This window comes from Equus caballus, chromosome X, assembly GCF_041296265.1.
Source record: "Equus caballus isolate H_3958 breed thoroughbred chromosome X, TB-T2T, whole genome shotgun sequence".
Lineage (NCBI taxonomy): Eukaryota > Metazoa > Chordata > Mammalia > Perissodactyla > Equidae > Equus > Equus caballus.
In genome coordinates, this window is record NC_091715.1 from 6681904 (window position 1) to 6701963 (window position 20060).

General features: G+C 44.9%; 1 protein-coding gene across 5 annotated transcripts in view; it reads left to right on the forward strand.

Annotated features, from left to right (window-relative positions):
• SHROOM2 (shroom family member 2) overlaps positions 1-20060 on the forward strand; it is a 128285-nt gene that overhangs the window by 48493 nt on the left and 59732 nt on the right. For all 5 annotated transcript variants that reach the window (XM_023634059.2, XM_023634060.2, XM_070257983.1 and 2 more), the window contains exon 2: positions 14738-14889. In XM_023634059.2, the coding sequence (XP_023489827.1) occupies positions 14738-14889 (152 nt within the window). The remainder of the gene's footprint in view (positions 1-14737; positions 14890-20060) is intronic.

Sequence of the window (20060 nt, forward strand, 5' to 3'; positions counted from 1 at the left end):
GAACATTCTTGAATACAGGTCTTTTGGTAACATGCAGACACATTACTGAGTTGTAGGTTATCCATTCTGTTTTCCTATCGATTTGTGTATCCGCCCAGTATGCGAGAGTTGCAGGTGTTGGAAGCAGCCCAAGTGTCCATTGACAGATGAATGGATAAAGAAAATGTGGCATATATACACACAAAGGAATATTACTCAGCCTTAACTAGGAAGGCTGCCACACATCACAGGCTACAACCTGGATGAACCCTGTGCTATATCAGACACAAAAGGACAAGGCAGGATGACTCCACTTACACGAGGTATCTAGAGTACGCAAATTCACAAAAGCAAAGTAAAATGCTGGCTGCCAGGGGCTGGGCTCGATGGGTTTAGTGTCAGTTTTGCAAGATAAGCAAATTCTGGAGATCTGTTACACACGATGTAAATATAGTTAACACTGCTGAACTGTGCACTTAAAAATGGTTCAGTCGGGGCCGGCCCGGTGGCACAGTGGTTAAATTCGCACGTTCCGCTTCTCGGCGGCCCAGGGTTCGCGGGTTTGGATCCTGGGTGCGGACATGGCACCACTTGGCAAAAGCCATGCTGTGGTAGGCGTCCAAAGCATAAAATAGAGGAAGATGGGTATGGATGTTAGCTCAGGGCCAGTCTTCCTCAGCAAAAAGAGAAAGATTGGCAGTAGTTAGCTCAGGGCTCATCTTCCTCAAAAAAAAAAAAAAAAGTTGAGTAAATTTCATATTATGTGTATTTTTTTTTTGCCATAACTTAAAAACAACAAGAGTTGCAGGTACTTGAGTCCTTGCCCAGCTCTTTTCCTTCCAGGTACTCTGTTGGCATGGTGGCAACTGTGCTCCTTTCCATCTCAGGCTGGTGGGCTGCTCTGAGCTGCTCTGCCCACTGGGCCAGAAAACTGCCTCTTCCCGCCAGGGTGCGCTCACTCAGGGGAGGAGAGGCGCCAGGAGTGTTAGGAGGTATGAGGGAAAGGAAATGTTAAAGGAAGCAGGGCTTGTGTAATTGTGGGAGAAGGTCTGCAGGGGACAGTCAGGGGATCCAGGACGGAAGGAGTGCCTCTGAGACGCTTCGCCAGCCAGCGTGGGGAGCTGACAGACAGTCACCTCTGAGAGCCACCCTCTGTAGACCTGAGCCAGGCATCTCCTGGAGAGGCCGCCATTGGTCGCAGGGCCCCAGTAGGAAGAAGAAGGGGATGGAGTGATGGAGTGAAGACAAGCTGGAGGCCCCAGAGCACCTCTTGATCTGTTCCTCGCCAGACGTGACTGTGATGTCACCTGTAGAGAATAGTGGCGGCTCCATCTCTCTTGCCTTCCATCCTTGGGCAGATTCTTTTGCCCAACCTAACAAACCACACAAAGGTGGAGATTCTGGAAAACATAGTTCTCCTTTTAACCAAGAGGACCGGGTACTATGCCTAAGGGATAACCCCCTGACCTGTGCATAGTGTATAGGTCCCTTCAAAGGTCCATCTGGGGAAATGCACCTCTTTCTTTTTTTCTCTTTGCTAGGTTGCAGATCCGCAGCATTTAAACCATGACACGTTTTCATGAGGTATTTGTGTCTTAGCCTGAGAATTTACCATTTAAACCATGTTTGCTTTTAATGGCGGAAATGTGGCTTGGTCTCTACATAATCCTCTTAGGCTAAATTTTTATTTTAAAATACCTCATTTATAAATTGCAACTTTCTGAACTTTAGAAGTTTTCTGTAATGCTGTAGTAGCTAGATAAGGGAAAAAGGAAACTTTAAATTAGGTTAAAGTAAACAATAAGAACATCTAGAATAACTGAGCTTTAGGTCCCCCCCCAAACAATCTTATATAAACGGACTTAGAGGGGCCGGCCTGGTGGCGCAGCGGTTAGGTGTGCGCGTTCCGCTTCAGTGGCCTGGGGTTTGCCAGTTTGGATCCCGGGTGTGGACATGGCACTGCTTGGCAAGCCATGCTGTGGTAGGCGTCCCACATATAAAGTAGAGGAAGATGGGCATGGGTGTTAGCTCAGGGCCAGTCTTCCTCAGAAGGAAGAGGAAGATTGGCAGCAGTTAGCTCAGGGCTAATCTTCCTCAAAAAAAAAAAAAAAAAAAAAAAGGACTTAGAAACCACTCCACCTAAGTAGCTTGGAGTATTGTAGATGAGGCAGTCTCCCTTCACCACTTCAGCTTCCAGTTTCCTCCTGTTAAAATCAAGGATGGGATCACTTGTCAGTAAACTGGAGAGCTGAAAGACAGCCTGAGTTGTACTCCCAATTTGGACACTAACAAGCTGTAACATAAATGAAATGACTTGTAAATATACTTGTACAATGCTTGAGAGTTTACAAAATATTTTCCTAATTGTCTCACTTTTATTCTCCTGAGAGTCCTGGGAGACACCCAACTCTTTTTTTTTTTTCATGATTTTTTTTTTATTAAGATTATGATAGATTACAACCTTGTGACATTTCAGTTGTACATTATTGTTAGTAATGTTGTGGGTACACCACTTCACCCTTTGTGCCGTCCCCCCACCCCCCCCTTTTCCCTGGTAACCACCGATCGGTTCTCCATGTCTATATGTTAACTTCCACCTATAAGTGGGGTCATATAGAGTTCGTCTTTCTCTGTCTGGCTTATTTTGCTTAACATAATAACCTCAAGGTCTATCCATGTTGATGCGAATGGAACAATTTGGTCCTTTTTTATGGCTGAGTAGTATTCCATTGTGTATATATACCATATCTTCTATATCCAGTGGTCAGTTTCTGGGCATTTAGGTTGGTTCCATGTCTTGGCTATTGTGAATAATGCTGCGATGAACATAGGGGTGCATGGGATTCTTGGGATTGCTGATTTCAGGTTCTTAGGATAGATACCCAGTAGTGGGATAGCTGGGTCATAGGGTATTTCTATTTTTAACTTTTTGAGAAATTTCCATACTGTTTTCCATAGTGGCTGCACTAGTTTGCATTCCTACCAACAGTGTATGAGGGTTCCTTTTTCTCCACAACCTCTCCAACATTTGTCACTTTTGGTTTTGGATATTTTTGCCAATCTAACGGGTGTAAGGTGATATCTTAGTGTAGTTTTGATTTGCATTTCCCTGATGATTAGCGATGATGAACATCTTTTCATGTGTCTATTGGCCATACTTATATCTTCTTTGGAGAAATGTCTGTTCATGTCCTCTGCCCATTTTTTTGATCGGGTTGTTTGTTTTTTTGTTGTTAAGCTGTGTGAGTTCTTTGTATATTATGGATATTAATCCTTTGTTGGATAAGTAGCTTGTAAATATTTTTTCCCAATTAGTGGGCTGTTTTTTTGTTTCAATCCTGTTTTCCCTTGCTTTGAAGAAACTCTTTAGTCTGATGAAGTCCCATTTGTTTATTCTTTCTATTGTTTCCCTCATCTGAGGAGTTATAGTGTCCAAAAAGATTCTTTTGAAACTGATGTCAAAGAGTGTATTGCCTATATTCTCTTCTAGAAGACTTATTGTTTCAGGCCTAATCTTTAAGTCTTTGATCCATTTTGAGTTTATTTTTGTGAATGGTGAAAAAGAATGATCGATTTTCATTCTTTTACATGTGGCTGTCCAGTTTTCCCAACACCATTTGTTGAAGAGACTTTCTTTTCTCCATTGTAGGCCCTCAGCTCCTTTGTTGAAGATTAGCTGTCCATAGATGTGTGGTTTTATCTCTGGGCTTTCAATTCTGTTCCATTGATCTGTGGACCAGTTTTTCTACCAGTACCATGCTGTTTTGATCACTGTAGCTTTGTAGTATGTTTTGAAATCGGGGATTGTGATTCCACCGGCTTTGTTTTTCTTACTCAGGATTGTTTTAGCAATTCGCGGTCTTTTGTTGCCCCATATGAATTTTAGGATTCTTTGTTCAATTTCTGTAAAGAATGTCCTTGGGATTCTGATTGGGATAGTGTTGAATCTGTAGATTGCTTTAGGTAGTATGGACATTTTAACTATGTTTATTCTTCCAATCCATGTGCATGGAATGTCTTTCCATCTCTTTATGTCGTCGTCAGTTTCTTTCAAGAAAGTCTAAGACACCCAACTCTTAGCACCATTTCTTCAGGCCACAAAACCGAGACAAGGAAAAAATTAAGGGGCTTTCTCCAAATTGCGTAGTTAAGTGAGAGTTAGAGGCAAGATTTGAGTACTAGATTGTCCCTTATCTTTTCTTTTTTTTCTTTTTTAAAGATTTTATTTTTCATTTTTCTCCCCAAAGCCCCCCGGTATATAGTTGTGTATTTTTAGTTGTGGGCCCTTCTGGTTGTGGCATGTGGGACGCTGCCTCAGCATGGCCTGACGAGTGGTGCCATGTCCGCGCCCAGGATTCCAAGTGGGAGAACCCTGGGCTGTCGAAGCGGAGCGCGCGCACTTAACCACTCGGCCATGGGGCCGGCCCCTGTCCCTCATCTTTTTAAAACCTTCCCTGATACTTGGCCGGCCCTTCTCCACCTGCAGCCTAGGATTTCATTCTTCCCTCCCCCTGTGCTCCCGGGCCCCAGGCATGTCTCTTACTGCACTTGTCACGTGGAATTTCAATCCGTCAGAGTCCAGTTAGGAGCTAGAAACTGCATAGTCGATCTGAACAGGGACTGCTTCACGTAAAGCAGGACTCAGCAAACTGGCCAAATACTAGTACACCCCTTTGCTTACGTCTTGTCTGTCGGGCAAGGTTGAGCAGTTGCCATAGAGACCATATGGCCCCAAAAAGCCTAAAATGTTTACTATATGCCTCTTTATGGAAAAGGTTGCTGGCCCCTGATGTAAAGAGCCTATTACCTATTAACAGCTTATTACTGAGTAATTATTAACTAGTTAACTACTAGTACTATGGGAGAAAGAGACCCCTAAAGAATGTGAGAACAGCAGCTATAAGGAACAGATACTAGCTCCAGGACTGAGGCAGATTTCCTACTTAAGGAAGAGTGACATTTGGAACTGCCCCCCTCCAACTCCCCAGGCCGAGATTTGGATCTTGATGGAGTGCGTGTGACTGCAGCCCACTGGACAGTGGAGAAACTCACTGAGTGCCACAGGCCAGCTGGCAAGCAGGAAACTGCCCCCTGGGAAGCAGGCAGCTCACTGGGCAGCTGACTGGGGTGCTGGTGGAACTCCCTGGGCAGCTGGCTGGCATTCCATGGAACCTCCTGGGAAGCCACCCGAGGTGATGCTAGTAAAACTCACCTGGAAGCTGCCCACTAGAGTGCTAGTGGAACTTGCCAGGAAGCTGCCCATGGGGTTATTGCCACTGGGCATTCCATATGACTGCCATGTTCACAGGAGCAGACTGAGAGGAAAGCAGGCTGGAATTCAGATGGGAAGCCCTTTCCTCTTCCAGCGTCCTTCCAGTGCCCTCTAGTCACAGCACTTACCGTGGTATTAGCTGGTGAAGGAGAATGTTCATAGGGTCCTGCTCCAGTATCACAAACTAGGGCAATGAAGGGTGGGTTTGGAGTTGAGAGGCAATGTGTTGCTAACTGGCATAGTGTTGGACTAGCTTGTTTGCAAATCTTTCTCTTCCTGGATTGTAACTTCCCCTGACATGGGGTGGTGTTCAGAGAATGCTCCCTGAATGGTGCTCTCTAGAGACTGTCCCACAGGATCGGCCTATGTTCTCTGGAGTGCAGTGCTGACCTGATGATCAGGCCTCTGCGAAGCCCTGAGGCCCTAGATCTCCACCTGCCCCGGTGGAGAAGGAGGCACACACCTGGGCTTAATCCAGCCCCCAGGGAGGCCGTGGACCCTTGGCTCAGAATGAACATTCCTCCTTTGGTTCCCTGTCCAGCTGGCCTGGATCCTGAGCTGCCACTCCCCACTGCCTGGTGCAAATTCTCTTCCCTTCCCGTTTCTCATAATCGCTCCTTGAGCAGTCAGCCCCTTTTCCATTTCAACTTCTGGTTGCTGATTGCAGCCTCCAAATCTTGTCCTCATCTTCTGGCAGAGTCTTGCCTTAACGGCTTTGGTGGCCACATACCCCCCTTTGCACAACGCTCATCTCCCAGCCATCGTTTCTCTTTCACACATCTCATTGGCCTGGCTCTGTCCACTACCCATTCTCTTTCCGCTGGTCTGGCGCTGTCCCCTTGTCCAGGCCACATCTGCCTTTCTTTGTGTTAAGGCCTCGTGATCCCAACCTCATTTTAGGGAGGGCCGAAAGGAATGTTTAGAATCGTCAGAGCAGACCCTTAGGTTCCTAAGTACTGGACCAAATACCGACTTGCTCATCTGGGTCCAAAGCATATGAGGGGGGTTTTGGTTTATTTTGCAAGATTTTTTTGGTCAACCATGAGGAAAGGAATTTTTCCTAATTGAGATTTTATGGGTTGTTTTGAGGATCAGTACACAGACATTTAAATTTGTGCACAGTTTTTAACATGTACGAAGATCTAGAAAACCACATAGGCCTGATTCTTTTTTTTTTTTTTTTAAGGAAGACTAGCCCTGAGCTAACATCTGCTAATCCTCCTCTTCTTGTGGAGGAACACTGGCTCTGCGCTAACATCCGTACCCATCTCCCTCTACTTTATATGTGGGACGCCCACAGCAGCATGGCTTGCCAAGTGGTGCCATGTCCGCACCCAGTATCTGAACCAGCGAACCCTGGGCTGCCAAAGCGGAACGTGCACACTTAACCGCTGCACCACTGGGCCAGCCCCTTTTCTGAACAGTTATTTCAGTGACTTTCCAGCTCAAAATGTGAAGTAGCTGTTATGTCACGAGTCCCACTCATTTACAATTTAGTATCATAAAGACTACATGCTCAAATTTTCGGTTTTTCCTGGAACATTAACAAAATTATTAGGGAAATGACTGTTGTGACCAGGGACGGGGAGAGCCAAGGTCAAGGAGTGGTTTTCTTTAGGAAACATTGCTACTGAAAAATAACATGGGCATAGAAGCAGTTTTAAATGTTCAAGACATATTAAACGTAGGACTGTGACTTCCAGTTGCCATTTAGTATGCTTTGTATTGTCAGGTATGAAAACTATGCCCCTGTGGCATGTTAAGCTGACACTCAAGACAGGCAGAGCCTCCTGGAAGTCAATATCCCACTGTTTTCTGGCTGTACCAAAAAATAAACAGCAAATGATTTCACTGTGCGTTTACACTTCACAAGTGGGATGCAGTGGGATTCCCTCCTTAAACGTATTTCTAGAGCTACTACAAAACTTGCATTTGCAAAGTAGTTGATGAACTCTTCCTCTGGGTTGTACAAGAAGGGAGGCCGGCCCGCTGATAAGACCTGGTGCGTGATGTTAATCAGACTTGGCTGCCTTCTCTGCTGCTTCCTGAGAGGCTGGACTCTCCTCAGTTTCAGTTGCTCCGTTTTCTGCAGGTAGACCTTCTTTCGTTTCTTGATTAGCTGCTCCGCCCTGTTTTCCCTTTGTACTTTTTTGTCTGAAGACTTATCCTATCCTGCTGCCTTTTTCTTTCATTTCCGCTTTTGCACAAGCAGGTTTAGCTGACAACTCGCTGGTCTCCTCTGGCTGCCCCCCCGCCCCCACCCGTGAGAGCCTTCCCGAAGCCGGGCTGTGTAGGTTCCCTGCTCCTCCCTCCATGGGGGCCAGTAATTATTACAGTCCACTCTCTGTACCTGCAGGTTCCACATCGCGGATTCAACCAACTGTGGATCAAAAGGCCTATGATGGTTGCACCTGTACTGAACATGTACAGGCTTTTTTCTTTCGTTATCCCCTAAACAATACAGTGTAACTACTACTTACAGAGTATTAAGTATTATAAGTAGTCTAGAGTCAAATTAAAGTATACAGGAGGATGTGCGAAGATTATATGCAAATACTAAGCCGTTGTATATGAGGGACTTGAGCATCCGGGTATGTAGTTTGGTATCCCTGGGGGTCCTGGAACCAGTCCACCTTGGATAGGGACGGACAACTGTGTTTGTTAAAAGCCTCAACACGTTTGGGGGGAGGTTTTCGATTTTCGATAGGCTTCTGTTACCAGAGATGCATTCTCGGATTATTTCACAGTTTGATACTTTCCTGCATGAGTCAGGTTTCCTTTCTGAAGCAACTGAGCTCCAGGAGAGTGAGTAAAATAGGCAGACTAAGGAGGTAAGCTCGGTGATTGTCCCATCTCACAAAGGGCATTGCTGTGTCATGCAGTTATTGTGGGGAAGGTGAAACTTTCTTGAGATAGTCGTGACTGATCAAATGCAGGTGTGATTCACGGCCTTTGAAATATGATAGTGAACTTAGTTTTCTTCCTCCTTTCATTGTGCTCGCTCTGGTCAGTGTGACTTTCCACATCACTCAAGCTCAACGTCTTGTCTTGACCTCTTCCCTTTTGCCCTTCCCATCCGTCATGATTGAATTGTTAGTTCACAACTTCCAGAGCCCTTGGTCACGTTGGCTTTCTCTTCTCTGTTGGTTTGAGCCCTTGTTTCTGTCCAACACAAAGCCGGACTAGGTACCCAACAGGATCCTCTTCCTTGCCATTTTGTTCTTAGGCAGAAGAAATTCATTTTATGTATACCCATAAGATTAATCTTCCAGAAGTATTTGCCTGAATAATAAGGTCACTCCCTACTTCCCCGTCTGCCTTCTCTGGGCCCCCACTGCATACAGGATGTGGTCCAAATTCTGATTCAAGGTCAGGTTCCTCATCTTCCCCTTTCTGCCCTTATCTTTAAACACTCCCCTGTGAGAGAGCTTTACGCCCTGCCAGGCTGACATTCCTCAGACACGCCTGGGCTTCCTGCCTCTGTGCCTGCCTGTCTTCACGTCAAAACCCCCCTTTGGAATGTCCTCCCCCATCTGCGCTCGTTTCTCATTGCTGTTTGCGGCCCTTTCTATTCATGAAACGTTTTCGTCTCCACCCCAGACAGAGGTGAGCATGGCCCCTCACACTCCCACTGCACTGGACGCACTTCCTTTCAGTGTCAGTCTGGTCCCCTAGTAGAATAAAGATTCTTTTGCCTTTGTGGGTCTTCATTCTTGATCATCTAGTAACATCCATTCAATGAAGTATGAAAACTGTTCCAAAAAGACTTTCATTAACTGTTTTTTTCCCTCCTGTTTCCAGGGAAAATATTTCCATAAGAACAATAAGGCATTCTGCACATTGTGGGACATCTAATTGGGGCTGTAAGAGTGAGTTTTCCAAACAAAATGCCAATTAATCACTCAAGCTGGAATATTTGGCCTGGGATGTGAACTTGGGGCTTTCATTCTGGGAGTGCAGAGAGCGTGGCACATGGGACCAGCATCATGGGTGTGGAATGATCACCTGCCTTTCTGCGGAGGACTTTCCTGAGTTGGAGCAAGTGAGCCCAAGAATTTTCCCTGACTGCTGTAGGACAGCACTGCCCTGCTCGTGGTGCCTGCATTCTGCAGATGTTAGGCGGTTGCTTCTACTAGTTACAATGCCAAGGACTGTCTTTATTTTGTGATGCATGGGACTGGGGCAAAATGAGCATCAGGGTCTGTAATGCGTGAGACACTATGAAATGCTGGCAGGCAGAGGCATTATCCTCTGAAGCCAGTGCCAACTTTAGGTTTGTTCTTCACCAAGTTCAAGCCTAATTAATTCTACCTAATGTGAGAAGTTTAGGGTAAAAAGTATAGAGTGGAGGTTTTCAGAGCTGCTTTTTCGTTTATGACCACTTTCCCCAGAAGCACAATAAATATCAAAGAGATACTTTCTCTTGGCAGGGAAGTCAAGGGGAAAAAACCCCCAGCTACTTTATTTCCCAAACCCAGAGCCATTTTTGCTGGGAACTGTAGGCGGAGTGTGGTTTAGGGCGAGGCTGTGAATCCTTCGGAATGTGGTCTCCATTTGTAGAGGAGGAGCTGTGGGAGTCTTTAGAGATGAGAAGAAGAAACAGCCTTCACGGTGAAGTCGGAGAGTAACGGCAGTGCTCCATGAGAGTCTTGCAGAACTCATTCATACAAGGGTTTGTGAGGAGACTGAAAAATCCGCTGGGTCGTGGCTGGTGTGTCACCTCCAGGACATGGCTGCCTTCAGACAGTGTCCGAAGACCCTGCAAATCGTTAGTCATAGTAGTTTTGCCTAAAGATTTTCTTGTCCTACTTGATTTCAGAGGTGTCAGTGTAGGGAGAAGGACACGTATGCTCAGTCTTGTCCTGGGTCAGGATCATTGTCTTCTTTTTTAGATACTGAGGAATGCATAACTTTCATTATGGTAAAATATGCATAACATAAAATCTAGCATTTTCGCCACTTTTCTGATTCACTGGCATTATGTACATTCACATTGTTGTGCAACTATCATCTCTGTCCATTTTCAGAACTTTTTCGTTTTCCCAAACTGAAACTCTGTTCCCTTTAAACACTAGTCCCCCATACCCCCTCCCCCCACTGCTGCTAACCTTTGTTTTACTTCCTGTCTCTGTGAATTTGCCTGTTCTTGGCACCTCATATAAGTGGACTCATACAGTATTTGTCTTGTTTTGACTGGCTTATGTCACTCAGCAGAGTGTCCTCAAGGTTCATCCGTGTTGTAGCATGTGTCAGCATGTCTGTCCTTTATCAGGCTGAGTAATATTCCGTTGTGTGTTTATACCATACTTTATGTATCCATTCATGTGTTGATGGATATTTCAATTGTCTCCACCTGGAATGCATACCTGTTTAAAGGCAAAAACAAAATAAGATTCTGTCCTTAGAATTTTCTTCTGTTGCTATTTATCCTGAATAAGGCCAGTTGTAGACAATTTCAGCTAAAAATTGTTAGGAACTGATTTGTTACACCTAAGCTAAGCTTTGAGTTGAAAGTTTGTCATATTAGACTTAAAAAAAATACATTACTGTCTATAATCAGTAGTGTCTGCATTACAGGTAAGGTATGTTATCCACTGTAAGTACAAGGAAATGAGGAGAGAGATCAGAATTCTTAGAGCCTGGGGTTTGTAACCATGGAACACACATGGGTACAAAAGATTTCTGAGGGCTCTGAACCCCGTGGCGTTCCCAACAGTCAAAAAAAGGTTACTAAAGACAGCGAGTCTGAGAAGAAAAGATGTGCCCCCGGATGTCAGGATGTCAGAACGGCCTTGGAATCCCTGGGCCCCTGGAGTTCTGAAAAGCCTGTCTATATAGTTTGCCTCCTTATGCACTTCCCATTCTCACTCTTGGGGCTCTAAGGCTTCCCACACGGCCTCGATGCCCTCCTTTGGTTCAGTGGGGGAACAGGAATGGACTGAGTCAGCCACATCACCGGTTAGGGTGCACAGATGTGCGTGGATAGTTCAGCTGCAGCAGTTGGCAGTGCCCTGTTGATGCGATGCTTCCTTTCCCTCCTCTCCTCTCGGTCCTCCCAAGGTGCTGCCTGGAGCAAGAGCCCTTCCTCTGTTCAGACACACGCCAGGGCTGCCTCTGCCCGGAGGCCACTCCATGTCAGGTACCCTGTGCCTGTCCGTTTTGACGCCTTTAGTCGTGTGTCAGCTCCCCTCATGGTATCTGTCCCCTTCTCCAAAATCTGCACTCCTTCAAAGGCCGCATCAAGTGCCCCAGGCTCCGGGAAAAGCTTCCTTGAGCATCCACCCGAAGGAGAGCTAACAGTCCCAGTCCTCCGGCACTTAATTGCCTTATTCTTGTGCCCCTCGTATCTTCTACACCGCCACTCAAAGCATGGTCCCACCTCCTGGGGGCTTGTTACAAAGGTCTTAGAGATGCAGAAGCTCAGGCCCCACCGTGGAGCTGCGGAGCCAGCCTCTGCATGGTAACAAAGCCCTAAGTGATTTGTCGGCACCTGCCAGTGTGAGAAGGGCTGGTCTACAAACGTAGAAATGCCTTCAAGGTAGGAACTACATCTTCCAAGACCTACCCTCTCCCCAAGGTATCTGACGTGGTGTTTCGTGCACAGTACTCGCTCAACGGATATTTACTGAGAGAATAAATATAAATCCCCTACTCATGCGTATGGCGATGTTTTTTGCCCTCACATCAATGCATTTAACTAGTGGTATTTAGGTAGAAGTTACTAGGTGGAGACCTGAGGTGTAGCAATAGTCAGATGGTTACTCTCTGTGCAGTCTGACTTTCTATATTCTAGATTTTACCTTCAAAAATGATACACCCAGTGCTGTGGTGGGGTGGGAGGACATAAACAATCTAGACCCTCTTTGAATGACTGCCACCTGTCTTGGGAGTCTGCAGTCCTTGTTTGGGGGCCGGGTGCTGCTCTCCACCTCACCCACCATGGAGCTGCTGGTTCCGGTAGTGCCCCTGAGTGGTCCAGCTGGTGGGCCTCGCCTGGGGGCTTATGCTCACGCTGCCAGGGTCGCCCCCCCTCCTCGTTAGCTGTGTACTTTGCTTGTGTTGGCTTCTGTGACACTCACTCACTCTTTCTCCTCTCTCCTGTGCTTTCAGCCAACCCGTCCTCCACCAGACCCCGAATGTTGAGGGCCCAGGGTTCTGTCCTCTGTGGTCATCTGTCCACGGGCATTTTTTCTGTCTAGGTGGCCTCCTTACCTCCTCCAGTCTTTAAATACTCTCTGCTGCTGGTCACTCCATGTGTAGGCCACCTTTCCCTGGGCACCCTTCTCCCACAGCCAGCTGCCCACTGGACCCTGCACCTGGATGGCCCCTGGCCTCTCACACAGGACATGTCAAAACCTAAGCTCTTCACCATGTGTCACCTACACCTTGTCTATACGTGGCCGAGTGTGTCATGTTGGGCAGTTGGAAACTTATTTACAACCTATTATGATGTTGGGATAAAATCGTCTGGACTTTTGGAATCAGTTGTTAATGAATTGCTTTGTATTTGTTGGGAGTGGTCGTTTAGTTCATGGTGTTGACTTGCAATGAATAATTGCTTTATTTACTTAAGAGTTCAGCTGTCCTCGGCTCTAGGCGGAGATTTTAGGACACTATCCTGCGGTTTCAGAACCGCGGCACTGATATGCTTGTAACCATTTGTTTTTTTTGCTAGTTTTCCTAGCAGTTTGCAAAGACAATTAGTGACTTTTTGGTGTAAAACAGGAGTTGGCAAACTTTTTTTGTAACAAGCCAAGTAGTAAATGTTTTTGGTTTTGAAGGCCACACTACTCAGTTGTCTCCTGTAGCATTATGTAAACAAGTGGGTGTGGTTGTATTCCAGTAAAATTTTATTTACCAAAAAAAAAAAAAAAAAAAGACAGCTGGCTGGGTTTTGCTCATGGGCCATGGTTTGCCAAGCATTAGTACAGAAAACAGACAGACTGGGCTCATTGATGCTGAGTTGGATTGTTACTGTATAGGAAAAACTAGGGTAAAAATTTAAAGATCAAGATTTCTCAGGATAAAAGTTATAAAATGGATAATATTCAAGCTTTTAAGGAGTCACTTAATACACATTCATGTATATTGAATACACATTCATGTATACTACTTGGTTTAGCACCAAGTAGTAAATATCTTAATATACACAGCATGGTATAATAATTTAATGAAGATGATAATGAAAGAAATCAGATAATCACAAGTGTTACCAAGGATGTGGAGAAATTGGAACCTTCGTACACAGATGGTGGCATGTAAAATGGTGCAACTGCTTTAGAAAATAGTCTGTCAGTTCCTCAAAATATTCACCATAGTTACCATATGACCCAACAATTCTGCTCCTAGGTATGTACCCAAGAGCAGTGAAGACAAAGGCGCACACAGAAACTTGTACACCAGGGTTCATAACAGCATAATAGCCAAAAAGTAAAAACAACTCAAATATCCATCAACTGATGAATGGATAAATGAAATGTGGCCTATCCATACAATGGAGTATTATTCAGTCATTAAAAGGAATGAAGGGGGCCGGCCCCATGGCCGAGTGGTTAATTTGAGTGCTCTGCTTCGGTGGCCCAAGGTTTCGCCAGTTTGGATCCTGGGCGTAGACATGGTGCCACTCATCAGGCCATGCTGAGGCGGCATCCCACATAACACAACCAGAGGCACTCACAACTAGAACATACAACTATGTACTGGGGGGCTTTGGGGAGAAGAAGAATTTAAAAAAAATGAAGAACTGACACACGCTACAGCATGGATGAACCTTGAAAACATTATGCTTAGTGAAAGACGTCAGACCCAAAAGCCCACCCAGTCTGTGAGTCTACATATATGAGGTGTCAAGAATAAGCAAATCATAGAGACAAAGTAGATTTGTGGTTGCCAGGGACTGGGAGGATCAGGAAGGGACTGCTAATGGGCACAAGGTTTCTTCTGGGGTTGGGGAAATGACCTAAAACTGATGATGGTGATGGTTGCACAACTCTGTGAAGGTACTGAAAAGCCATTCACTTGTGTATTTATACGGGTGAATTATGTGGTGGTTGAGTTATATCTCAGTAAAGCTGTTACAAGAATAGTTTAACTAGGTACGAGATTAATATATGAGAAATAATTAGTGAAATGAAAATGATCCATCATTATCATTTAGATACAGGAAAATAAATCGATATCTTCGGATCCACTGTTTTTGGTTGTGTGTGTTCCTGAGCGTCCCATGCACTCTCCCATTCCCTTGGAGGATTGGAGCCCAGTCCTGGCAGAGGCAGAGCAGGGTTGAGGGGTGCACTCCTGTCCCCCACGTGGGAATCAGGGCAGCCTCTGGGGCCCAGATGGGTCCTTTTACTCTTGGGTAATCCAGAGGCCAGTCATAGAACCTGTGGGTGGCATGTGTCATGGGCATGTTGTATTCTTGGCCAAGTTCTGGGGACTGTACTTTGCTCATTCTGGAGGCTCATGGGACGTGCTTCTTTGTTGCAGATTGAAGAAGGAAGTAAAGCTGCGGCGGTGGACAAGTTACTGGCTGGAGACGAGATCGTTGGCATCAACGACATTGGTCTCTCAGGGTTTAGACAGGAAGCGATTTGCCTGGTGAAGGGGTCCCATAAGACCTTGAAGCTGGTAGTAAAAAGGTAAGACTTGTGTGTCGTGCTGTGTTTACCAAGACACACAGAAGTGAGTAGAACAGCAAAATGTGACGTCTGGTGTCTTACCTGTATCATTTCTGGCAGCACTGATTTGGACGTGTGTGTGTGTGTGTGTGTGTGTGTGTGTACACATGTGCATGTAATCATGTGGAATTATCTCTCTTGGCAGCACTGATTTGGACGTGTGTGTGTGTGTGTGTGTATGCACACATGTGCATGTAATCATGTGGAATTATCTCTCTTGGCCAGGAGTGAAATGTGTGTGTGCGTGCATGCATATAGAATTATATCTCTTGGCCAAGGATGAATACAGCATCAAAAATTTAAAAGATTCATTCTTATAGTACTACTAATTGTTGACTTTGATTTAAGTGAACTTTGAATACTCATATCTTTCCTTTGGCACTACGTAGATTATTCTCTTGGCAGAGAGAAAACTGTGCTCATGTTCCAAATGGAGTGAAATGTCATTGCATGTTGTTTACACCAGGTGGCAGGCTCTTGCTTTTTTGGTTTTTATGCTAAGATGGTGTCACTGCACATACACTTAGAAGTCTGCAATCAGGTGTTTCTAGTGCTGTGCTGAGGCCTGAGGGGAACGAGCTGCCTGTTCCTAGAAATTAGATTGCCGATAGGAGTTGGGATGATTCGAAGAGGAGAGAAAGCAGAACTAGGCACGTGATGCTTTTAGACACAGAAACTAGGACAGTACCCCTGGACATCAGAAAGGTATTTGTGATTTGTTATTTTCATATAGAAGTAATTTTGTAGTTAGATAATTCACAGTAAAATGTTATGTCCTGTCCGCTGTAAAAGTGACATGTCCGTTTTAGCAGAATCGGTGTAATCTTTCCAAGGTTGGCTGTAAATTTTTAAAAATAGACTCAAGCAGTTGCTTCAATTTTTAGCACAGACTTTAAGACATAGCCCCAAAGGACTTTATTTTTTTGACCAAAACAGTATCCAAGGAGGAGATTCAGAAATGAGGAAGGAAAACTTCATTCTTTACCATGTTAATTTAGCAACCTCGTTTCTAAGTGGTATAGGCTGTCCTCCTTGTAAATCAGAAAAATGCAAACTCAGAATGGCAGTTTTGGAGCCCTTTGGGGAGGATGAGATGTGAGAGGTGCTGTCACATTGTATGATTATTCCCTTGTGGTCACCTTATCAACCCTCCTAGGGCACCCAGGATGTGTGTTCTCACGGGATTCAGTTAGACTTAGGCCACTGATGGTGATGGTAAGGGAAGCTTGATCCGCAGGGGTAAGACAGGAGTTATAGACCATCTCTGGGAATCATCACCCAGCCCCCAGGCTGATTAGGGTTCTTCTCTTCTTGTGTCTCTCATATTGTCTCTGTGGTAGGGCTGCCAGAGCCCCCAAAACACTGGGCTGGCTCGTTGGCTTACCGCCCGTCTGTGGGGTAAGCACCAGCTTAGTGAATGCTGCCAGCGAACTCTCTCTCACCCGGGCCTGCTTAGTGTAGTGCCTGGTGCACAAGGGACAATGAGGGGTTTGGGTTTATTGAATCAAGTTGACTTGAACTGCATCTGGATGGGCATCACTGGAAGATCTCATGAGGATGCTGACACTGAGGTGCTCATTCATAAAATAGCCACCCAGCCCTGGGGAGGCAGCAGCAAATAAAACAGAGCCGTTGTCATGTGCTGGGGGAGAGAATCAGGGTGCAAGAATATGTTCACCGGCTGCATCTAACAAGGTGAAATGAAATGTGGGTCAAAGTCAGGTCTTCTAGGGTCCAAAAAGCAGATATATAGTAACAAAGCTGGTTTAGCAGTAACAGATGTAAGGAAGGGAATTTGTACCCCAGTAGAAAGTTGGATGAAAGGCACAAATAGGCAGTTCCTAAAATGAGAAGTGCAAATAGGAAACAAGCATATTGTTAAACAAGATGTTTAAGTAGGACCTGCAAGCTTATTTAAAAGTGAGACACTAGGTTTTGACTGTCAAGTTGGCAAAGATCTAATAGAAGAGCAGTGCCCATTGTGGGTGAGACTGTGAGAAATAAGCACTTACTTGTTCTAATGCTGATTAGACTGGGAATCAGACAGCTTTTCTGGTGAGTAGTTTGGCAACATGTTTCAGAAGGCTTATCTTGGACCCAGATTTCATTTCTGGGATCCTAGATGCTCAGCAGAGGGAAGTTACTGAAATGGGTTAGGGACCCTCCTTACTGTAGAGGGATGCCATTAAGAATGATGTCAGCCTTTACTGATGTGGAGAGAGGCCCCACGGAGTCCAGTTGAGGGGAACACACGAAAGCAGTTAGAGAATTGTGTGTGTCCCATTTTCTAAAAAAAAAGTTTTCATTTTTAATTGTGGTAAAATACACATAACACAAAATTTACCATCTTAACCATTTTTAAGTGTATGGTTCAGTAGTGCATTAACTTTTATAACAAAAATATATCGAGCTTGTTGTGTTTTTAAAGAGGAGAAGCCTTTGGGGTTCAGTGTGCCTGTGTTCATAGGAGTCAGCAGGAGGTTTGCTCCACAGGAAGCGGTCAGCTGTGGCATCAGGTTCTGTTCTGGGCAGTTCCCCAAAGGAGGTTTGTTTATTGCACTGTGATCAAGGCAAAGAGAATGACCCTAAGGGGGCGGGTGTTGAAATGCTGGCTGTAATTTACTCTAACGCTAACTTTTAATTCTGTATTTATTTAGTTCTTAAAGTAATACACAGGCATGGTGAAACATCCGTGTTCAAAAGAGAATTGGGTGGAATATGTAAACCTCCCCCCTCACCCCCATTTTGCCTCTTCAGAGAGCAGCTTTGCCACTACTAATATCTGGGGTTTCCTTTAAGACATGTATTCGTGCTTGTGTATTTACGTGTATATCTATGGAGATTGTTCCATGTTGAGTGCACTGAGGTCTGACTCATGATTTCTCTTAACAACCCCATGATGTTCCACAGTCTGGATGCTCCACTGTTTAACAGATCCTCTGTGGGTGGACATTTATGGTGCTTCCAGTGAGTTCCTGTAACAGATAGTGCTGCAGTACAATGTCTTAGTACCCAAATCTGCATACGTGTGCCTATAGATCATTAGGATAAATGCCTAGCATGGGAGATTTTTGTTTGTTTTGTTTTGTTTTGCTGGGAAAGATTTGCCCTGAGCTAACATCTGTTGCCATCTTCCCCTCTCTCTTTTTTCCCCCCTCTCCAAAGCCCCAGTACATAGTTGTATATTGTAGTTGTAAGTCCTTCTAGTTCTTCTATGTGAGCCACCACCACAGCATGGCTACTGACAGACGAATTGTGTGGTTCTGCACCCAGGAACCAAATCCAGGGCACCGAAGTGGAGTGCACCGAACCTTAACCACTAGGCCATCAGGGCTGGCTCCAGCATGGGAGTTTTTGAGTCAGAAGGTTTGTGCATTGTGGACTTTGGACACCTCCACATTTCTCAGACCACTTGTTTTTCCACATCATTTCTAGCAGAGGGTATTTTCAGGGTTTTTTTTTTGTTTTTTTTCTTTGTGACTATGATAGGTAGAAAATGGTTCTATTGTTTAAATGAACATTTCTGTCATTATGAGTGAAGCTGGGCATCATTCCATGTGTTTAGAAGCTTTCTTTTGAACTAGAGGAGTGTATTTAAAGATATAGACAGACAGTCTGAATTCTTTTCAAAGCAAAGCATCTGTGCCACGTGAGAGCTGGTCAGTAGAAGGAAAGAGAGGCCATGGGGGCCTGCTAGCTGATTGGGCATCTAAAGAACTCTCGAGAAAAGGGATCAAATGTTTGCCCCGAAGGATTGATGGGAGCCACTGTGTAGAATCCTGTTTTTTTTGGTGAGGAACATTGGCCCTGAGTTGACATCTATGCCATCCTTCTCTATTTTGTATGTGGGATGCCACCACAGCATGGCCTGATGAGCGATGTATAAGTCCTTTGCCCAGGATGCAAACTTGCAAACCCTGGGCCACAGAAATGGAGTGCGCAAACTTAACCACTATGCCATTGGGCAGGACCCCCAGTTTCCTTTAAATGAGTGATACACAGAATGATTGGTTTATATAGAATTGAATGTTTTAAGTATTATGTATATAACAAGGTATAAATGCAAACCAAGCAATTTGTTCAAACATTTTTTTCAAACATACTTTTGATAACATGTTTAAAAGTTTTTAAAAATAATTTTCTATTAATTTTTAATACTGTATGTAAGTGTTATTTTTGACTATTAGAAAAAGTCTGAAATGGTGCTTTGTTTAGAAATGTGAAGGAGGGGCCTGCTCAGTGGCACAGTGGTTAAGTGCACACGTTCCACTTTGGCGGCCCGGGGTTCACCGGTTCAGATCCCGGGTGTGGACATGACACCACTTGGCAAGCCATGCTGTGGTAGGCATCCCACGTATAAAGTAGAGGAAGATGGGTACGGATGTTAGCTCAGGGCCAGTCTTCCTCAGCAAAAAGAGGAGGATTGGCAGCAGATGTTAGCTCAGGGCTCATCTTTCCCCCCAAAAAAGAAAAGAAATGTGAATGAAATTTTCCAAACTGGTTGGTTAATATTAGGATCTGTTGCTGTCATCTAGCACATGGTGAATTACTGCTGTAATCCTGAAGATGCTTATAATAAGGACCTCTAAAATTCCAAACTCTCTATCATTTTCCTTATTACAAAGGTGCCAACCAATGAAATGCTTTTAAAATGATTTTTCTTACATCAATAACATGTACTCTTCTCTAAATTTTTTTTTTGAGAAAGATTAGCCCTCAGCTAACTACTGCCAGTCCTCCTCTTTTTGCTGAGGAAGACTGGCCCTGAGCTAACATCCGTGCCCATCTTCTTCCACTTTATATGTGGGACGCCTACCACAGCATAGCTTTTGCCAAGTGGTACCATGTCGGCACCCGGGAACTGAACCGGCGAACCTCTGGCCCCTGAGAAGCGGAACGTGCGAACTTAACTGCTGTGCCACCGGGCTGGCCCCTTCTTCTCCAAATTTAAATGTCTGCTCAAAGCTCACCATTCTCCTTTCTCTTTCCCCAGGTGTCCACTAGTCTGACCTCTGTCTCATAGATTAGTTAGCATTTTCTAGCATTTTATGAAGAGCTGCAAAATGGATCGTATACTCTTAGGAAAAAGTAGCTAGTTTATAAAAAGGCACTCTTTAAATAATTCATAGGCT